The following is a 19704-nucleotide window of genomic DNA, read 5'->3' on the forward strand; positions in this document are numbered from 1 at the left end:
ACCCTAGAAAAGCTACAATAATAACCAAATATTGATGATCGTCAAAATTGCCACGCATTTTCAAACGCAAAGGCTGCTTTATGCATGAAAAATGTGTTTACAGATAAGTAAAAAAAACCATTGCACATCCACAAAACCTCCATTTAATACTTTATAATATTGAATATACAAATTTCCACATTTGACCTCATAACATTAAAACCAAAGTGACAAAAAAGGAGTAAAGCCCCAATAAAAAAGCATTAATTAAAGTGAAAATAATTGAAACTTTAAAGTGAATCTTATCGCTAAAAGCTGATTTAATCTTTAAAATCAGGCTCATCATGCCTCTTTTGATAAACGTCCCCAAATTTACTCATGTATTTCCTGATATACTCCTTAGCCTTTGCTTTCACGTTATCCGAACAAACCAAATCGTCTATGGTAGGGATGTGCTTCATTTCTTTGAGCATTACAAAATGGGTCAGCTAAAAAATTAATTAAAGTAAATTGAAGAAAAATGGATTGATACACAAACCTTTCTGGCTAAATGCTTAAAATCCTCAGTATTGGTGATTCTCGCTTCCAGACAATCAGGCTTTCTATAAGCATTTAATACCCCCACTACTGTGTGAGCCATCGTAGAGCGAAAAACTTCTTTGATTTTCTTTGCGTGTTCGTCATTCCATTCTTTCATTTCCTTTATTTTTGTTTTAACTGTTACTTTTGGCGTTTTTTTCTCTTTAGGCCCCTTGAATAGCTCACTAGCGGAAGAAGTTTTCAGCTTTTTCTTGGCTTGAAGCAGCTCTTTTTGTCTTTTCAATTTCTCTTTAGTTGCTTTGTATCGCTTGAGATCTTCTTTCGACTGAATACGATCGGCTTCAGTTCGAGGCTGCAAAATACTTGTGTTTCAGTGTTTCATAACTATGATTTTACTTACACTAATAATGATTTCTTGGCACAAGCCTGTCCGCTTTTTCTTTTTAGGCACTTCAGTGGCATCCACGTTGAATTGTTCCTTCAATCTGATGTCGATTGACGATATTTGATCAGGTTCTGGTTTAACGTCCAAGTTCTGGTCTTCTTCATCATCAGATTCGGTCTGGACCTTTATTTCTGGGCTTGGAGTTATTGATACGCTCCCCTCCTTCTTGATGTGATCAGGAATAGCAGATTTAACGGGGGCCTTTGACGGAGTCCCCTTCATTTGCTTTCGCACTTCCTGCAATAATCTACTATCGTCAAGATCGTCATCGCTATAAGACTCCGAACTTGATTCTGAAGTGCTACTGCTGGTAGTATCGGAACTCGTCGAATCTGTGGTTGAAAAAATCTTTAAATTTATGTTGAAAAAGCTTTTTTGATTAGTTACATTCTTCTAAAGGCTCAACAGGTTCGGGAAATAGCGGTGGTTCCCATTGGCTCTTTCTGATTTTCACGTGATAATAGTAAGGGCGTCCATATTTGTCTTTTGCGCACTTCCACTTAGGAGGGAGCTTCGCCGGAGGTGGAATTGGACCGGCGAATTTAACTTGAGTTGTGTCTTCCTTTGATTCTTGATAGGGCGGCAACTAAGAAAAAAAATGTGAATTTATATTTTCTGGTTATATATTTGGTGGTCTACCCCGGCATGGTTGATTCCAGGCAAAACGGTCATAGGATTGGGCAAAGTGGTCGAGATTACAGGTAATGATGCCGCAACACCGGGCACAGGATTCGGTAGAGATGAGGCTATACCAGGCACCATTGCAGGCAAATTTGGTTGCAGACCTTAAAAAAAAACATTTATTTTTGCCTATAAAATTACTTTGACTAGATTGAAACCATTGAAGAATAAAGATCTCTTGAGGAACACAAAATAGTACAAAATTTTGGGAATTGTTCAAAACAAAAAATACACCTACTTACCTGGATATTGAGGAGTACCAGGGATAGAACCAGGAACACTTATCATAGGAGAGGCAAATGAATTCAGTACATGCTGTTTGGTTGGAGTTCCTGCAGAAAATATATCTTATAAATACGTATTACAGGTGTTGTACATACACGATGGGCCACCAAAAACGTACTAAAAGATATAATTGTTACGATATCTTGTCGAACGAAAACGTCTTGAAGCACTTCAAGTTTATTTATGGACGATGGGCCAAAATTTTTTGAGTAAAATCGATTTATTTTTTCGGGAAATATGTACGGTTTCCACGGACCACCTTGTATGATAACTGCAGTCGTTATTTACCTTGCGAGTTGGTCGCAGGTGACCCAAATGCTCTCTGACTTTGAGAGGAGGGCAAAGCTTGCCACTGACCCAAAGAAGGGTTCCAGATATATTGGAACCCTTTGCTAGGGTCAAAAGGAGCAGTAAATCGAGGGTCGGCACCGATAAGCATGCAGTTAATCTCATGCTGACGCCAAAGTTCCCGCTGTTTCATTCTTCTTTCTTCTTCGCGCAGCTCCATTTGAAGGGCAAACAATTTCCGTCTTTCATGTTTACTGATTTTCAAGAATTCAGCCGAAGGCCTGTCTCTCTCTTCCACTCTAGAGTTGATTGGGATAATATTAAATAATTCTTAGCAATTTGAACGAAAAATTTACAAAAAACTTAAATTACTTTTGACTGCTTCAATTAATTTTTGGAAGTACCTACCTGGAGCTTCTCTTGTTCGTCTCTCTCTCTGATTTATACCGTGACCAAGATCGGTAGCGTTGATGATCATTTTTTCTGGAAGACTCTTTCTCTTGCGAATAAGCTTCTTTGCCTTCCATGTATTTCTTATTCGCCTCTTTCTCATGTTCTTTCATTTGCTCGATTCTCTGCCTTTTGGGAATTCTGAAGATTTCTTTTAAGTTCATCCTCAAAATTAAAACGAAAACTTTAGAATATTAATAACGATAAAATAATTACGGTCACCTACCACTCCTCCAAAAGCTTACTCGCCAAAAACTTGATCTCATCAATTATCTCCTTGACCTGTGGCTCTCCATCACCATCCATTCTACTTCCACCTTCATGCTTCGTTTCCCCATCTTCCTCAATATCCTCGTTTGTGGACCATTTTGTCACGGCCGGTAAAACTTTGCTCTCAATCAGCATCGTTTTGTTTTGAATGGGCAGAACAGCCAACGTCTGAAGAACTTCCAGTTTGGTTTGCATGACTTCCAGGGAGGCTTTTGCATTGTTTTTAAGCTGCTGAGCGTCGATCATGTAACCATGCATTAATCTTAATCCATGATAATCCAAAAACAGTCTGCGACAAGCCAGTTCGCCGCGGCGTAAAGTGCGCAGCAACTTTTTGCGCTGTTCTAAATCTTTCGCTCTGACCATCAATCTGCTAAGTTTGAGGGTGTGCGTTTGATTCTTGAGGCCTGTCGTTAGCAACATCTCAATATCCTCATTGAGTTGCTAAAACAAATCCCTAAGCTACCACTAATAAATAATATTTACCTACTTACATCAATTTCTTCATATAAAACCTCTTTTCTAGACTTCTTTTTAGATGTTTTCTTGAGGGGTTCTACTGTTTGAGGCGTTTCAACTGCAGTTATTTCAGTTGGATGAAGTTGTGGGGTGATTTCGACTTCCATATTCTCAGGCTCTGTTTGAATTTCGGCTTGAGGTTTAGGAATGTCGGAAGACAATTCAGTTTCTGCATTTGCCAGTTCTGATGAAAGTTTGTTAGCCTCGTCTTCTTCCTCATCCTCCTCATCCTCTGATTCGCTGGGGCCATCGCCAAGCCAGCCTCGGCACGTTGTAGCTTCGCAGTAACACCTTTGAGCTTCCTTGCTACATGAAGAGAAAAATTTAAGCAATATATTTCCATTGAAACTCATTTTACCATAAATTTTTAATACACAATTCTTGATCTTTTTTCGATTAAATCCTAAAACACCAATCGAATTGAAATAATCTTTTTACCCATATCTTTGAAAACGGTAATCAAAAGTGATTTCCTCTCCAGCTAAGATCGTCCTGGTGCTAAAAAATCCTATTCGCAATTCCCCATTTACAGTCCATTTTTCGGTCTCAGCATTAGGATCACAGGAATGGTTGATAAACCTCGAAATATTCCCTGAAACCAGAGAGATAAACAACTGAAACGATGTAGTATATAAGGGGAAGAAAATGCAAAAGCTATGCAAACACATAGTAATAATATGGAAAGAGTGCAGGTTACTGGAGATTTCCCAAAATTTTAATTTTTGATTTTGGATTGTCCACTTAGATCTATCTCATTTGAAGATTCTTAATTTGGAAATCTTTGTAGAGATTAGACATTTTTTCGGCCACCTGAAACCTTATTGAAAACATGATGCATCCTGGAAGAATTTATATTATATTTATAGAATGGGTTTTTCCTATAGAGCCTTTTAGGCTTACAAATGGACCTTGTTCACTCTGAGCTGGAACGTCCTATTAACTGTCATCACCTCTTTTAAACTTTTCAATAGAAACGACGTAATTTATAGACCTAATGCAGTAATTCACTGTGAGCTGTTTTTGGTATATTATAGTAAGCATATATTCAAAAATTGCCACTGGAGAATGTTCCAAAAAACATTTTTTTGAGAATTTTTTCCCCCCATATTACTATCATCAACGTTTCTGCCTGATTCTCTTCTCTAAAGCATTGTTCAGGAGCTAGTGAATTCTCAGTAAATTTGGGATATCTTCAGCAAAATGTCAAATTTATTAATAAACACTCCTGAAACACAACTTGCACAATAAATCTTGTAAATTGTTACGTACCTTTGGTTGTAGCATCAATAATTGCATCAGCCCTCAAGGACATGAAATAGAAATGTATGTTCTTGTCCTTAGAGTAAACTTCTGCCCTCTTATCAAACTCTTCAGGATTTACAACCTCCCCTACATATTCAATAATAAATTCTCCATATGCGATGTTGGCTGCTGCCCTCAGTCCCAAACCTTTCTTCTCAGTTTTAAATACCTCAACTGGGGCAAAAAGGCTTTTCTGGAACCTCTTGTTGGTGCATCTATTCCTCACTTGACACAAGTCTCCGCACTCTATCATTAGCAATCGATTCAAACAATCATCCCCACATCCAAATTCGTTGTTTTGAATATCTTCCTCAGCTAAGTAACAATCACATACCATTTCTTTGGCCTCTTTACATGTTTGTCTATCTGTTTTAAACACATTTTCCTTGAGGTGCACAAAAGTCTTTAGCCGAGCTTCAATTTCTGCTTTGGCAGATTTTTCCTTCTTTAATGCAATAACTTTTGGATCTGTAGAAGTTAGAAGACCCCCAATTTCCAAGTTATCAGATGATTTTGATTTTAATTTGGATTTATCAGTTTTAGTTAATGGAGGAAAGCTTGTAGGGGATGATTTGTCATGTATTGAATTACTATCAGAATTCTCAGCATCGAGGCTCAGTTCTGATTTTGATTTTACCAAACCATATGATTTCTTTTTTATTCGAGGAATGGTTTTGATTCTGTCAGATCTCCGAACTTCTTCTGAAGCTTCATCTTTTTTACCTTTGCCCTCTTTTTTGGATTTATTTTTCTTTTTTGAGTCGCTGCTCTTCTTGATTTTGCTTTCCTTTGCTACCTTACCTTTAGAACCACCAACATTCTTCTGACTTGTTCCTACTCCCTCCTGACTCAAAGTTTGCTCATTTAAAGTACTTTTCGGACTTGGAGAGGTATTTGAAAATGAACTACATTGATTAAATGTGCTCTTCTGGCTTGAAGTGCTTGGTTGGCTTGAAATTTCATCCTGTTGACTGTGATATAGACTTGATATTGGGTCTACAGCGATTGAAGAAATCAAAGAGTTTGACGTGTTTGTTTCTTGCTGATCATCACAAGCATATTTCTGAAGCACTTCATCTATAGTCTCGTCAATAAGTTGCAAATTCATGCTACTAGGACCTCTTCTAAAGTTTTTTGGAGGTTTTACAAACCAACAGTCGGCAATTTTGGTTTCTCTCTTGGGCGAATCTTGAGGAATCCTCCATATTATGACATTTTCATCATCATCATTTGGTCTGGGAGTTTCAGAAATTGATTCTTCTTCCTTGATTTCAGTTGTCTTTGTTTCAGGTTTTGCTGAACTTTCAGACTCAACATCCATTTGCTCTGTTGTCTCACATAAGGCTTCAAGTTTCACTTTAATATCTGATAGTTTCATTGGAGCTAATTTGAATTCAACAATATTTTCTGATGATGTTGAAGAGGATATTTTCATCTCATCTTGATATGCTGTTGGACTTTCAATAGTTTCTGGGCAACTAGACATAGAAATCGCACTTTCTTTGAAAGGAATTGGAGAAACATTGGAACACTTTGTTTTACCCAGTAATATATCTGAACTAACTAATATTATATGCTTTTCAGATGGAGTAGCTTCAATGTCTTTAACTTGATTTTCTAGTGATAGATCTTGCAGGTTACCTTTAAAGCTAGTAAGAGAGCTCTCCTGATTCTGTATTGAATCTTGCTCTATGTTTTTAAGGGACATTTTTGACATTTCATCATTTAAAATACTGCCTGTGATACAAGAAGCATCCACTGATTCGTCTTGCATATTTTTTCCATCCGATTCCTGGCTAAAATCTTTAGTCTGTTCTTGAGTTGAGATTTGCATTGATTCTAACATTTTTTCACACAAACTATCTTCCACTGAGTGATCAATAGGATTAACACTTTTGCTTTGAGAAGTTTCATGTTCAGTGTTTATACATGATGACTCTGTAACATCTTCTGTTATGATTTGCTCACCAAGAGGATCACCAGGAAGGTTCATTTCAAAATTAGAAACATTTTCATTGCAGATTATTGTGGTTCCTGATGGCTCAGCTTTATTAATCTGAGTTTCATCTTCCATCATTTCACTTGGATAACTAGTCTCAGATTTCATTTCTATACCTTTCGAGACATTTCCACATTCCAGTGCCTCAATATTCTTCTCAATGCTCTGAGTGGATTCTGATGCAACATTTGAAGTGTCAAAGCTTTTGTCATCGATCAGGTTTGGCTCCACATTTGACGATTGCCCCTCAGGACTTTCAATGATAAAACTGTTATCCTCAACTACACATTCCTCTATTATATCTGATTCATCCACTTTTGGGCTGTCAATGTTTACTATTGGATTCTCAGTTAATATATCCTTCTTAATGACTGACCTATTAAGAACTGCAAGAATTGGATTCTGATCGCCTTCAATTTTCATAGATAAATCGTCGGATTGCTTTCCTTCTAAAATATCTATTAATGATTGTTCATCTTCAGCCACCTGCATTGGGGACATAGTCCTTATTTTGTCTGCTGTTACTGCTTCATTTTTACTGGAATCGTCATCAGACCAGTCCTTTAAAATTTGAACAATTTCGGGGTCGGTTTCAGCAGTTTTATGTTCAGTTTCGTGATTGGGATTTACTATAGATGCACTAGCTTGTGTTGTTTTCTTTATTAATGACTTTTTACTGGCTCGTGGGATGATTTCTACATTAACAATACTCTCTCTTCTTGTAGACCTGGTTGATACTGTGCCCACCACTACAGGGAGGGTCTTTTTCTTTTTTGGGGGCATGGTTTGAGGGACCCAAACCAAAAAGTATAAGATACTTTTATTTCGGGATCAAATGTGACGTTCCTGCCTGCAAGAGGACAATGTTTATTATGTGGGAGGTTAAAATAACGAAATAAATGAAATATTAAATGTACACACAGCTTACCTGATCATCATTAATCTAATTTAAAAAACATTAACTTTGAAAAGAAATTTCCACACGGAAATAAACTTACTTGATATTACAAAAAATTGACATTTTACAAATCATAACCTATTCTTTTATACCAATATGGCTGCTGGGGGTAAGTAATACCGCTCCGATGGGTGCTTAAATTCGTATCGCTGAATGCTAAATTCAGTACAACAATAATTATTGTCTAATTTTAACCTCTGTTTCCTAATATCCACCTTTCTAGGATACAGCAATCAGCAATAATAAGAAAAGACACATTATTAGTTAAAAAATCTATTAGTTTCCACTCAGCGTTCACATAAATTAGAATTTTTAAAATCTGCAATTTATCACCGAAATAGCTTAACCTACTCTACTACTTTGTTACACTGCCTTGCATATTAAGTGAGACAGAGACACAAATATACCAAGTTGCCGTGACTAAACCACAACTACATCAATATGGTGGAAATTTTAAATTATTTCCCTCACTTTTTGTCTGAAAAACGCTTAAATTGTAATGCAAACTGTGTAAAGAATCCTATAAACTAAAAGGCGTTTAGGTAAAAACTGTATTCGTTCTTACTATTTATAACTAGATTTAAACATTAAGATATTATTTAAATATGAATGAAAGTTACGACCTCTTGGCAAGTAATTCCATGGAGAATAGGGTACAAATATGGGTCATTTTATTGTTATAAATTAAATATCTACTGTTTCTACATCTTCCGGTCTAGAAATAAGTAGACAAGCGAACAAAGCACATAGTTAACAAGGATAATGGAATATCTACACACAGGGTGTCTTTTTAAATATGCTTACTATTTGTATTTACGAAACAATGAGAGTTAAAAAATTAGTTGAAGAACGAGAAAAAGTTGCAATTTTTAAAAACTTTTGATATGCCGTAAACGGCATTACCAAAATGGTTTTCGGATTCCCAGAGGTAGTTCGCAATAAACATATAATCGAAAATATTTCACAAACGATGACTTTGGCCGAAAAAATTTAGTACTCTTTTATACCAATTCATTTATTTAAAATACGGACCTGGAATTTTTATTTTATGTTTGGAAAGTGGTTTTAATTCTTGAAAAATTAATGTATTATTTCAGAATTTAATATTTTATTAAGCTTATTTTTCCACTATCAATATTTTCTGATGTGGGAAAAATTAGAGTTACATTGAAAGAATTAGGAGAATAAGTTTAAGCTGTAGAAAAAAACTGACATTAAAAGTATTTAATATTTTTTGATCAGACAATTTTTCAAATGTTTTCAATTTAAATTTTTCATCAATTTCATCAATTAGGTTTTGGAAAACTAGGAAACTACAAGCCATTTGGAGGGGCTTTTTATGCCAAATTAAAAAAAGCCTTCAAAAATAGCAACTTTTTTCATATTTAACCTATTTTGTAACACTCTATGTTGCGGAGATGGCTACAGAGGACACCCTTAAAAAAAGACACCTTGCAACACATCAGAAATTCCCATTAAAAACACATATACACAATATAAATAAAAATTAAGTGTCTAAATTAAAGGTTACAGCCTTTGGTTGTTTAACACTATTCAGTAGAGCGGTTTCAAACTTTTGCAATGCCTTATTGACTTTGGCATACAACAGACATAGATTATTATCATTTTCCACTGGTTCAAGGTTCCCTAAAAGCCGATAAATTTGGTTCATTGTTGAAACCATCTCAGCCCTTAAAGGCCCTTTCACTGAGTTATTATTTTCCAGCCAATGCAAGTCACTTAAAAAATCCCTAATATTCTCATAACCATTAACACTTAAACTGTCCAATGATACTAAAGCATGTTTTCCTTTAACATGATCCACGATTTTTAACTTATTTAAGTTAAAAGTACATACAAGTCCATTGTCATTGCACCATTGCTTTAACTTGTCAATAGAGTCTTCATTTTTTCCTGATTTTGTCAGCACTCCCTCAAGTTCTTCTAGAAAATTGCTCCTAAATGGGGACAAATTGACATCTTCATTAACAGTCTTCAAAACCCTAACTTTTGACTCCAATTCTGCCCTGTATTTTTCAGCTTCAGCAAGCTCCTTTAACTGACTCTGCCTACTTTCCATGAATCGTTGCTCCCAAACTTCTTGAGCTTCAAACAATTTACTTTCTGTTTCGGAGAGTTTGGCTTTAATTTCTTCGACTTCTGAAGCATTATTACTGCCATTCAAACTAAGAGAAGAACAGCCATAAGAGCTTCGTCTTTCATAATCCATTCGCAAGGCTCTCAGCCTTTCCACTTCTAATCGAAGTTCCCGTATAAGACGATCATGGGGGCTTTCATTTATCCTTGCTCTGTTTATTATAGTTCTTGCTTGGCAGGCATATCTTAAAGTGGACAGGGTTTCTTCTAAATGTGTGCTTGCTGGGGATATTGTGGCTAGCATGCAGGTTAGAGAATTACCTCCCAAGCTTTCCTGAAAATAAAATAAAGTATCTATAAGACAGGTCATTTGGAATGAATAAAATTAAAAAGGATACAAAGATGGATATCTGAATACACATGAGATTGGCCATAAGTTAGGAGCGAAATAATGGAAACTAAACAGCACTGAAGGAAAATTAAATTTCACAGTTGGTATATCTTTTTCTGAAATTTACTTGAGTCACCTATTTAAGCTAACAGTAATCTCACTAATACATTTAAATTCTAAAGTAAATGAAAATCACAGAGCTGATATGTTGATTTAATTAATACAAATAACTTTAAAAAAGCCTGTGTTAGATAGCCCAACTTACCCTCAATAGCCAAGTTAACACTGAATCCCTATAGGGAATAAACTGATTTTTCCTCCTTTCAGCTAATGCACTAATGCATTTGCCCAAGGTAAGCAATGACTTGTTAATGGAAACCCCTTGTTTCATCCTTTCCTCCCCATTAAAAGTACCCCCTAATCTCTCACTTCCTGCCAAATCTACTAAGCTAACTTTACTCCTTCGACTATTGTCAGTATCATTCAAACTTTTACTCTGGCCTATTTCTATTGAAAATATGCTGTGTGATCTGGATGAAAACTCATTCATTGAAGTACTGGCGACAGCTCTATTTTTATTACCCATAATGAGGAAACTGCGAAGTTCTGCATAGGAATTTACAGTATGTGTTGTTAGATCTACAATGTAGGGTCCTAAGATTGGGTGCTCCCTAACTTTAAGAGGAACTCTAACGGAATTTTGAACAGGGGCTGCTAGCAAGTCATGTATTTTCTCATTGTATATTTCAAAGTAGCTCACTTCAATACTGATAACATATTCATTTTTAAGTTCCAAAGCTCTTTTAAAAAGCTCTCTACAAAATCTTGGAGTCACCCCAGAAAAAACTTCTGAATCAATATCACTTATATCACACATATTTTTTCCCATCATACTATAGCTTTTGCCAGAACCAGTTTGTCCATAAGCAAACAGACATGCATTAAACCCTTTGAAGGCACTGTTCAACAATGGGACTCCAATAGTCATAAAGACATCCTCCTGTTTGGCACACAATGGGTGAGTTTCATCTACAGACCAAAACACATGATCATAATTGAATGTATGATCTATAGCTGTATATTGATTAATATGTTTGGGAGGACAAACTATAATTTGCTTCTCTTTAACACGAACCATATCCTCAGAGCCCACAACTGCGAGTTCCAAAGCATTCATAGGGCGAATTCTCACTGCAACTGTTAAGTTGGATTCTTCATCAATTCTCTCTTTGGTACTCTTTGACTGAGTTTTAGGGGTTTCTAGAACAACTCGGGAGAAACACTCAGGGGTACCCGCAGAAGGTTGTTGGGACCTTGGAGTTTTGGGGGTTGAGAATAGACTGGAAGGAGTGGACAAAACGCGTTTTCTTGGAGTAAAACTTTTTGCGGGTGAAGTGGACATGACTGACGGCTGAGATTTGCAGAAAATTGCTGAATTTAAAATTTATAGCAATTGTAAAAAACGTTGAAAATACATTATTATTATTATAAAATTACTAAAATTATTTGAATTTTTAAAAACGTCCGTTAATTTAACCAAATACTTCCAAAGTGTACTGCTCATGACCATTGGGTTACGTCGGTGACATTGAATTGTAGAAGTAGAGGGGATAAGAACATCGATATTGTCGTTACAGGTATTTTGTAAGTTCGGCGCAGGACGAAAATAAGGCGCATTTTCAAAATTACACATCTTTAGGCATTCGGCATATTGCACATAGGGACCCTAACTGTACTATATCGATGCTTTATTCTTAGCACTATCGATACTTAGCACCGATACTCTGTTACATTTCAGTGGCATCGATACTATCAAAATTTATTTTAGAATAACTTTCGGTCAAATTTACGTAAGATTTATTCTCTTGGTCCCCTTTTTCCCGCTTCCTTATGAACACCTTTCTCTCAGTTTGCATTAAGACTGTTTTCCTTAATGTATTTGACCAAAATGGAAGTCGCCTACTCCGATGGTTTACTGATGAACTTCTACCCTAATTGATGCACCGTCACGCTACTATTTTTTTGTAGCTATTGGTTTTACGGAGGTCTTGTGAGCACTAAAAAATTAGATGATTAACTTCACTTCACATTCACGCATTTCATTATTGTTGATACCTATTTTGGCGAGGTGTTCGGGGGTTAAGCGGCATGCAAATATCACGCGAGACAGAATATTTCTCTATAGTATGTTTGTTTATATGCGTATTTACAATCGTATTGATTTTTTGATTGAGGCCAGATTTTCTTCTTTACTACTTGTAAGGAAATCTCAGTAGTATTTTCAAGCTTTCAATTGAGCATATTTTGTTCTTTCTTTACGCCGTCAAGTCATCACCGTTTTCATTACCTTTATTTCCAAAGAGGCGTGGGGGACAGGATTTTGATTTCCACTCCTTCATTTCTTTTTCTTAGTCATATTTGTTCCCAGTCTTCAATACCACATAATTCGTTTTTATCCTGATCGGCGACTTGTAACATCTGAACTGCTTTTTGCAAGTTCACAATTGAAAAAAAAACAAATGAAAGAGCAATACACGCAAATGCGGCATTCAAATAAGAAACAAGTAATATGATTGGTAAGTTTATAGTCGCAGCTTACTTGACTTTATTTAACCCTATCAAAACAACCAGATATGCTGACTCATACGTCATATTATGGAAATAATTATGAATTAACTATTAGTGTAATGCACATTTTCATTATTTATCTATAAAATCATTTTATGAATGAATTAGTTACTAAAATCTTTATTATTAAAACTACAATATATGTATATATGTGAACATTCCTTATTTATGTTAAAACCATTAAGTAATACTATATGAAAATGATATGGGAATTAGCCGTAAATTCCTTCTAAGATAAGCGTGGGAAAACGATAGAGGGTTATTTCTAAATTCCTTTAACATAGGCGAGAGAAAAATTGATGATGGGTCAGGTAATCATGGGAAAAAGCCTGGAATGTTACTTATCAATGCTCTGAAAAAAAAATGATGCGCTCGGGGGTGGATAGGACGTGTGTATCGGGGTGCATTCTGGCCTTGGTTCTTGAGAAGTAAAGAAATGCCTCAAAACTTGTATTGTTTCATTTTTCCCTAACCGCATCTAAATCTTACATATATACATATTTAATATATAATATATGTATACATAATAAATGTATAATACTCTTGAATATTCTAGCAGATTGTGATACAGGAGGCCAAATCGGCTAATTTAAAAAAGAAAAATATTCTGTCTCTAAAAGATGACTTTCTTTTGACGAATCTATTCAGGTAAAGTATTGTAAATTCTAACTGTTCAATTTGCAAATTTAATGAATTAGTGTGCTAAAATTATTTATCCTTGTAGACGATTAAGAATGCACATTTTTTATTTCCTCAATTGCTTGTTATTAGCGGGTTAAATTAAAAATAAACTTGAAAATTAAACTGCTACAGGAGGAAAATGATAGAAAGAGCAGATCTATAATTCGAGTCATAAAGAAAACCTTCTAACGCTGTATTAATTGTCGATATTTGATTCAGTGTTAAATCAGCTGATTTAAAAATATCTCTTCGTTGATTGGCTGTCCTATTTGCATCTCTATCAAATTTCCACCAATGAGAGGTTTCCACATGCTTTTCGGTTGTCTTCATTTGACGTTAATAAAATACATTTTCGTATATAAATTTCTTACATCAAAATTTATCATTTATTCAATAAAACCTTTTATAAATTACTATGAGTTTTTAAAGTAAAGTCACTTGAAGTCCAATTAAGATGAACTTAACGTGGCACTTTATATTCCTGTTTCATATCTTGCTTGTAGGGGTTGTTTTTGCTGGAAGGGACTTCTACAACATCTTAGGAGTCTCAAAGTCTGCTAGTTTACATGATATTAAAAAAGCTTATCGGCGACTGGCCAAGGAATTGCACCCTGATAAAAATCAAGATGACCCTGAAGCGTCTCAGAAATTCCAGGACCTTGGGGCAGCCTATGAAGTGCTCTCTGACGAAGAAAAACGTAAAAAGTATGACCGTTGCGGGGAAGACTGCTTACAGAAAGATGGGATGATGGATGGAGGCATGGATCCTTTTGCCAGCTTTTTTGGGGACTTTGGTTTCCACTTCGGAGGTTCGGATCAGAGAAATGAAGCACCTCGAGGGGCGGATCTTGTCATGGACATTTTTGTTACACTGGAGGATTTGTATACTGGGAATTTCATTGAAATAACTAGAAATAAGCCTGTAATGAAGCCAACCCATGGAACAAGGCAGTGCAACTGCAGACAAGAAATGATTACAAAGAGCTTAGGACCTGGACGGTTCCAAATGATGCAGCAAACTGTATGTGATGAATGTCCAAATGTTAAGCTTGTGAATGAGGAACGAACTTTGGAAATGGAGGTGGAGCCTGGTGGGTTTTTGAATTTCGGTTAATGTATTGTTTATAAATTGGATTACTCTTTAGGCATGATTGATGGCCAAGAAACTAAATTTACCGCTGAGGGAGAACCTCATCTTGATGGAGAACCTGGCAACCTTGTGTTAAAAATCAAGACACAACCTCATCCAATATTTGAAAGGAGAGGTGATGACCTCTATACTAACATTACAATTACCCTTCAAGTAAGTTAAATTTTTAATAAAACCAATAAATGTCAAATAATCTCTCTCTAGGATGCATTGGTGGGATTCACCATTGAGTTACAACATCTTGATGGTCACATGGTCTCAGTAACCAGAGATAAGATTACTTGGCCTGGTGCCAGGATCAGGAAGAAAGGGGAAGGGATGCCCAATTACGAAAACAATAACCTCCATGGCACTCTTTTTATTACCTTTGATGTGGAGTTTCCTAAGCAGGAGCTTAGCACAGAGGAAAAAGACTGTAAGACATTATTTTATGGCCCTAGTAATTTATATATTTTTATTTTTTTTTTAGCCATAAAGAAAATCCTAAATCAAAGTTCCAATAATCGAGTGTACAATGGGCTTAATGGACACTGAAGGCAGTGTTGAATATTTTAGATTATACTTAGTTTGTGGTTGATTTGAGCCCCCTCCTGTATATAAAATGTATGCATTTCTGTATGTGTGAGCTAGTTGATTTTTTATTTATTTAATTATAAGTATAAGCACCTAAGAGGATTTAAAATCGTTGCAACAATTTTATTTGTAAATTATTTGTATAATACAGTTACTAAATTATTGTGTTGTGTTTTGCTAATTGTTACTGATGGGAAAGATATTGGCAAAATATTTCTCCATATTTTCTATAGTATGTATTTTGAAAGACTTCAACATGGTTTTGGTCTTATGAGTCAAAAAAATATAGCGTTATTAATATATTTTTTGGTAAGACGTTCGGCAAATTTGCATTTTTTTTTCTTAACACTCAATAACTTTTCGTACAGCAACGTAACTCAATAGTACAAAGTACTTCACATATTTTTGGTCCCTCATCTTATATCTGTTTGACGAAGTTGCATGTTTAGTTGTTTCAAACCTCATAAAATTTTCACATTTCTGAGTCCTTTGACCTTTCTTAAACTTTTATTAGTTTCAATGCAATGGAATGCAAATGATGTTAACTGAGAACAGCATGCAATTCCATCACTCAAATAACCCCTGCTTATGTGTGTGATGCTTTATTCTCAAATAACATACAGGAAAAATAATAATTCGCTTAAAAAATACAGATAACTAATAAAATAAAGCGCTATTTAGAATAATATCTACAAGTACAGCAACTTTGCAAGTAGTGAATACTTTTAGGTCTCAAGAAATGCTATGAATTTATAAACAATAGTTAGACATACTGAAATTGAAATGTTCATAATATTGTTTTCCTAGCATGTACAAATGTCTCGTTTTATGCAAATTGTAATATACGTTAAAAGTCGATGATTTTATTAGAACTAAATTTTATACAAGGCGACAAAAAACAGACGCATTTTTAAAAATGACCAACCTAGCACTTTACAACAAAAATGTAGAATGATTCAGATTTGTCACCTCAAAAAATTGCTGTAGAAAGAGTTTGTTCATTTACTGCCATGAGAAAAGAGATTTTAAATTTAATGTTTTTTATTTCTAAAATGTGAATGAAGGCAACTTCAGTTAAATCATCGTATTTCGACAATTGTAATAGAGTTGTCCCTCATTTAAGGACATTCTATATTGCATACTAGTTGTTGACATTATTTACTTTGTTCTTAGAGCGTGTGAAGTGCAAGTGCAGTATAATTTGACAGTGACAAGCGTCAACTGATTTAGCACAGAGGTACCGAAACAAAATAAAAGTTCTTCATCGTTTTTCAACTAACCAAAATGGTGGGTTTTTAAATAATCTTGAAATATTTATCTTAATTTAATCAATCTTGAATGAATCTTTACCTTAAATTCTCCCTTTTAAGGATCACTATGCGGTTCAATTGATATTTAATCAATTTTCTCGTTTATTTAACTATCAATGGTCAGATTTAGTTTTCAGGTTATATTTTGGTTTATTTTTTCTAGGGTAAGGTAAAGTGTTCGGAATTGCGAAACAAAGACAAAAAAGAGCTGACCAAGCAGCTCGAAGACTTGAAGAAAGAACTGACAAGTCTGAGGGTGGCCAAGGTCACTGGTGGGGCTCCTTCTAAGCTCTCAAAGATGTAAGTATTTCTAGAAGTAACTTCAGAATTCTTGTTTAAATCCCAATTTTGCCCTCTTTCAAGGGTTTCTATGTAATCCTAATTAGTTATTCCTAAACAAGTGTTTACTGTTCAGATCTAATTTTGTTAATTTTTATTAATTTAAACACAATTTTTTTTTAGCCGCGTTGTGAGGAAAGCTATTGCCCGTGTGTACATTGTTATGCACCAGAAGCAAAAGGAGAACTTAAGGAAGCTCTACAAAAATAAAAAATACAAGCCTTTAGACTTGAGGCCCAAGAAGACCCGCGCCATCCGTCGCGCACTCTCATCACATGAGAGCAAAATCAAGACTCCTAAGGAAATCAGGAAATTGTCAGCCTTCCCACCACGAAAATTTGCACTTAAGGCTTAAATTTTTAGTTTAATAAAATATGTTCTAAAATTTGTTTTCTTTGACATATCAAATGAATTGAGGAGGAAAATAGTAGGCAGTATTGCATTTACCTTTTAATTCTTAGAAACAATGTTATAAAGTACATAACTAATCAAAATAGTCCTCTATATCAATATCAGGGTTCAAAATATCATCTCCATATGGCTCTAAATTAATTTGATTCAATACAAGATTCTCACACATTTCTTCCAAATCTGTTTCCCCAATCAGAACAGCACCCTGCAGCTTGTGATCTTGAATAATGAATTTTATATACTCCATTCCTTTTGTGGTTCTCAATAGCACCTCATATTTATTGTCTAGCTTTTGTCCATTGTAAAGTCCCAACAAAATGACCTTGTACCCAAACAATTTAGTTGAATGTGTGAAGATCTCAAAGCAGAAATCTTGTAAGATTTGCTCTTTATTTAAATCCCCTGACATGCATTTGGCTGCATAGCAGCCCATTTGTCTGGCCTGAGTCCACAGTTTCATTTGAAACCAATGTTTAGCTAAATCCCAGTTAGCACTACAGATATCTCCAGCAGCATAAATCTTGTCCAGATTAGTTTTCATGTACTGGTCCACTTTAATCCCTTCATCTAAGGCAATATCAAGTTTCTTTGCAGTTTGGAAGTTTGTTCTTGGACTAACCCCTGTTGCAGATACTATTAAATCACAAAAAATTTTTTGACCATTGGTTAGTGAAACTTCTAAAGGATGATTTTGCTCTTGCATTAGTGAAACTGAAGCAACTTCACATTTATAATGTACACAAACATTTTTTTTAGCACAGCCAGACATTAGTAAATTCATGTACCAATCTGGCCCAAGAGCAGCCCCTGATTTGAGGGTATCTTCTTCCTGATACCGCATTCTCTTGCTGGTAATCTCAGTTAGGACTCCATCTTTTTTCAGCATATCTTGAAAGAATTCTGCAGCTCCAGGGTCCACGAAGGTTGCAGATATATGATTATCCCTAACAACCCATGCAACTTCAGTGTTTATTATTTTATACACAATTTCTGAAGCAATTCCTCCATTACCAACTACCAATATTTTGCTGCAATTTTTCAGTTTACCTATGAATGACTCTGCAGAATCTGTATCTCTGATGCCAATGATGTAATCTGGGAGTTCTAATGATTGGGGAATGAGTTTAGGTTCTGCACCCATACAAAGACACAAGTAACTATATTTTATGTTTAAGCCGCTTTTTGTTGTTATAAAATATTGGTCATCTTTCACTTCAGTCATGGTATCACGCACCACAGTGACATTCTTATGCTTATCACTAAGGCTACTACTAGAAGCTTCTTCTATATCAAAGGAAACTATTGTTTTTGTGATGGCATGTAAATTTGTAACTGTTTTTATTAAAGTAGATTCACTCAACAGAATAATGGATTTGTCAGGCTGAAGATAGGCGAGAGTTTCAGCACAAGAAACCCCTGCAATCCCTCCACCAACTATCACAAAAACCGCATTCATTATTGCTTCTTTGGATAATATTGGGAATAATCGTACTTGCGGAAAGGAACGTCGTAGGTTAACAATCCCTTATCGTAAGCTCTTCTAATGCAAATTTCCAATTGCTCCTGACGTTTCCTGCAGAGCCCTGTTTTGTCATACCATAATATTCCTCCAGTTTGTGGTGAAATGAAATGTTTAAGTAACTCAACATTCTCTTCATGTAAAACAAGGTACTCATCACGGCAAATGGGGCAAGGACTACCAGTTGAAATTTGACCTCCTCTTATGCAGGTTTTGCGAGTCTTTTTCGGAGGCAAGGCCCCTTTATGATTCCTCCTATATGGGACCCAAACGGGCTCGTCTCCGTATGTTTGTTTGAATGCAGCGCTTTTTAAGTAGCGAATGCTGGTTTCTACCGGGATTACTTCGGTGCGATCTTTAGTGATTTCACGAGTCTCTACGTGAGATGCTTTGGTATCTCCGTGTGAATAAATAGAGGTGACACTTAAAGGTCTTCTGCGAAACACATTTGGGAGAACGTTTTTTAATGTTAATGCTCTGGAGAACATTTCTATTCTTAAATAAAAAAGACTTATTAAATTTATTAATGGATAACTTAGGTTAGGGTTATCGTTTTGTCATTTGTCTTGACGTCACTTAGCCACTGTTTACGAGATATTGTCCCAGGATTATTCTTTAGCGGGACTGGATCGTCGAATGCCTTCTCAACCTCTCGACTTTTAGTATAATTATATTAATTATGAGATGATTAAATTATTAGATTCTCAGTTTCACTATCAAATGAGAATTCATTACTATTTATATAAAGGAGGAACACAAGGTGGGTCACGCACCTAGCGTTGAACCTGTCATGCTGAAAATTTCATATTCAGTCTATCTAATCAAATAATAAGTTTATGGAGGTTCAAAAACTTCGCAAGAATACTGATTGTTTTTTCCGTTCAGTGGT

General features: G+C 35.4%; 7 protein-coding genes across 7 annotated transcripts in view; 3 read left to right on the forward strand and 4 right to left on the reverse strand.

The window, feature by feature from the left end:
* Positions 1 to 19704, forward strand: part of Pi4KIIIalpha (phosphatidylinositol 4-kinase III alpha) — a 95648-nt gene that overhangs the window by 19381 nt on the left and 56563 nt on the right. The window lies entirely within an intron of this gene.
* Positions 128 to 7633, reverse strand: Set2 (SET domain containing 2). The gene is made up of 12 exons (XM_066404465.1): positions 4727 to 7633; positions 3896 to 4049; positions 3433 to 3763; positions 2895 to 3382; positions 2627 to 2833; positions 2219 to 2517; positions 1888 to 1977; positions 1604 to 1749; positions 1352 to 1550; positions 920 to 1296; positions 518 to 871; positions 128 to 467 (listed from the first exon to the last, which is right to left on the reverse strand). The coding sequence occupies exons 1-12, from the start codon at positions 7539 to 7541 to the stop codon at positions 300 to 302; spliced, it is 5628 nt and encodes a 1875-aa protein (XP_066260562.1). The 5' UTR covers positions 7542 to 7633; the 3' UTR covers positions 128 to 299.
* neb (nebbish) lies at positions 8373 to 11794 on the reverse strand. Its single transcript, XM_066404578.1, has 2 exons — positions 10470 to 11794; positions 8373 to 10147 (listed from the first exon to the last, which is right to left on the reverse strand). The coding sequence occupies exons 1-2, from the start codon at positions 11604 to 11606 to the stop codon at positions 9224 to 9226; spliced, it is 2061 nt and encodes a 686-aa protein (XP_066260675.1). The 5' UTR covers positions 11607 to 11794; the 3' UTR covers positions 8373 to 9223.
* On the forward strand, positions 13840 to 15400 carry shv (DnaJ homolog shv). The gene is made up of 4 exons (XM_066404573.1): positions 13840 to 14604; positions 14659 to 14816; positions 14868 to 15078; positions 15133 to 15400. The coding sequence occupies exons 1-4, from the start codon at positions 13968 to 13970 to the stop codon at positions 15195 to 15197; spliced, it is 1071 nt and encodes a 356-aa protein (XP_066260670.1). The 5' UTR covers positions 13840 to 13967; the 3' UTR covers positions 15198 to 15400.
* Positions 16153 to 17273, forward strand: RpL35 (Ribosomal protein L35). Its single transcript, XM_066404511.1, has 3 exons — positions 16153 to 16182; positions 16710 to 16846; positions 17009 to 17273. The coding sequence occupies exons 1-3, from the start codon at positions 16153 to 16155 to the stop codon at positions 17238 to 17240; spliced, it is 399 nt and encodes a 132-aa protein (XP_066260608.1). The 3' UTR covers positions 17241 to 17273.
* Pyroxd1 (pyridine nucleotide-disulfide oxidoreductase domain 1) lies at positions 17328 to 18752 on the reverse strand. Its single transcript, XM_066404532.1, has one exon. The coding sequence runs from the start codon at positions 18750 to 18752 to the stop codon at positions 17370 to 17372; it is 1383 nt and encodes a 460-aa protein (XP_066260629.1). The 3' UTR covers positions 17328 to 17369.
* On the reverse strand, positions 18752 to 19385 carry mRpS18B (mitochondrial ribosomal protein S18B). The gene has a single exon (XM_066404533.1). The coding sequence runs from the start codon at positions 19301 to 19303 to the stop codon at positions 18752 to 18754; it is 552 nt and encodes a 183-aa protein (XP_066260630.1). The 5' UTR covers positions 19304 to 19385.

This window comes from Euwallacea similis, chromosome 35 (assembly GCF_039881205.1).
Source record: "Euwallacea similis isolate ESF13 chromosome 35, ESF131.1, whole genome shotgun sequence".
Taxonomy (NCBI): Eukaryota; Metazoa; Arthropoda; class Insecta; order Coleoptera; family Curculionidae; genus Euwallacea; species Euwallacea similis.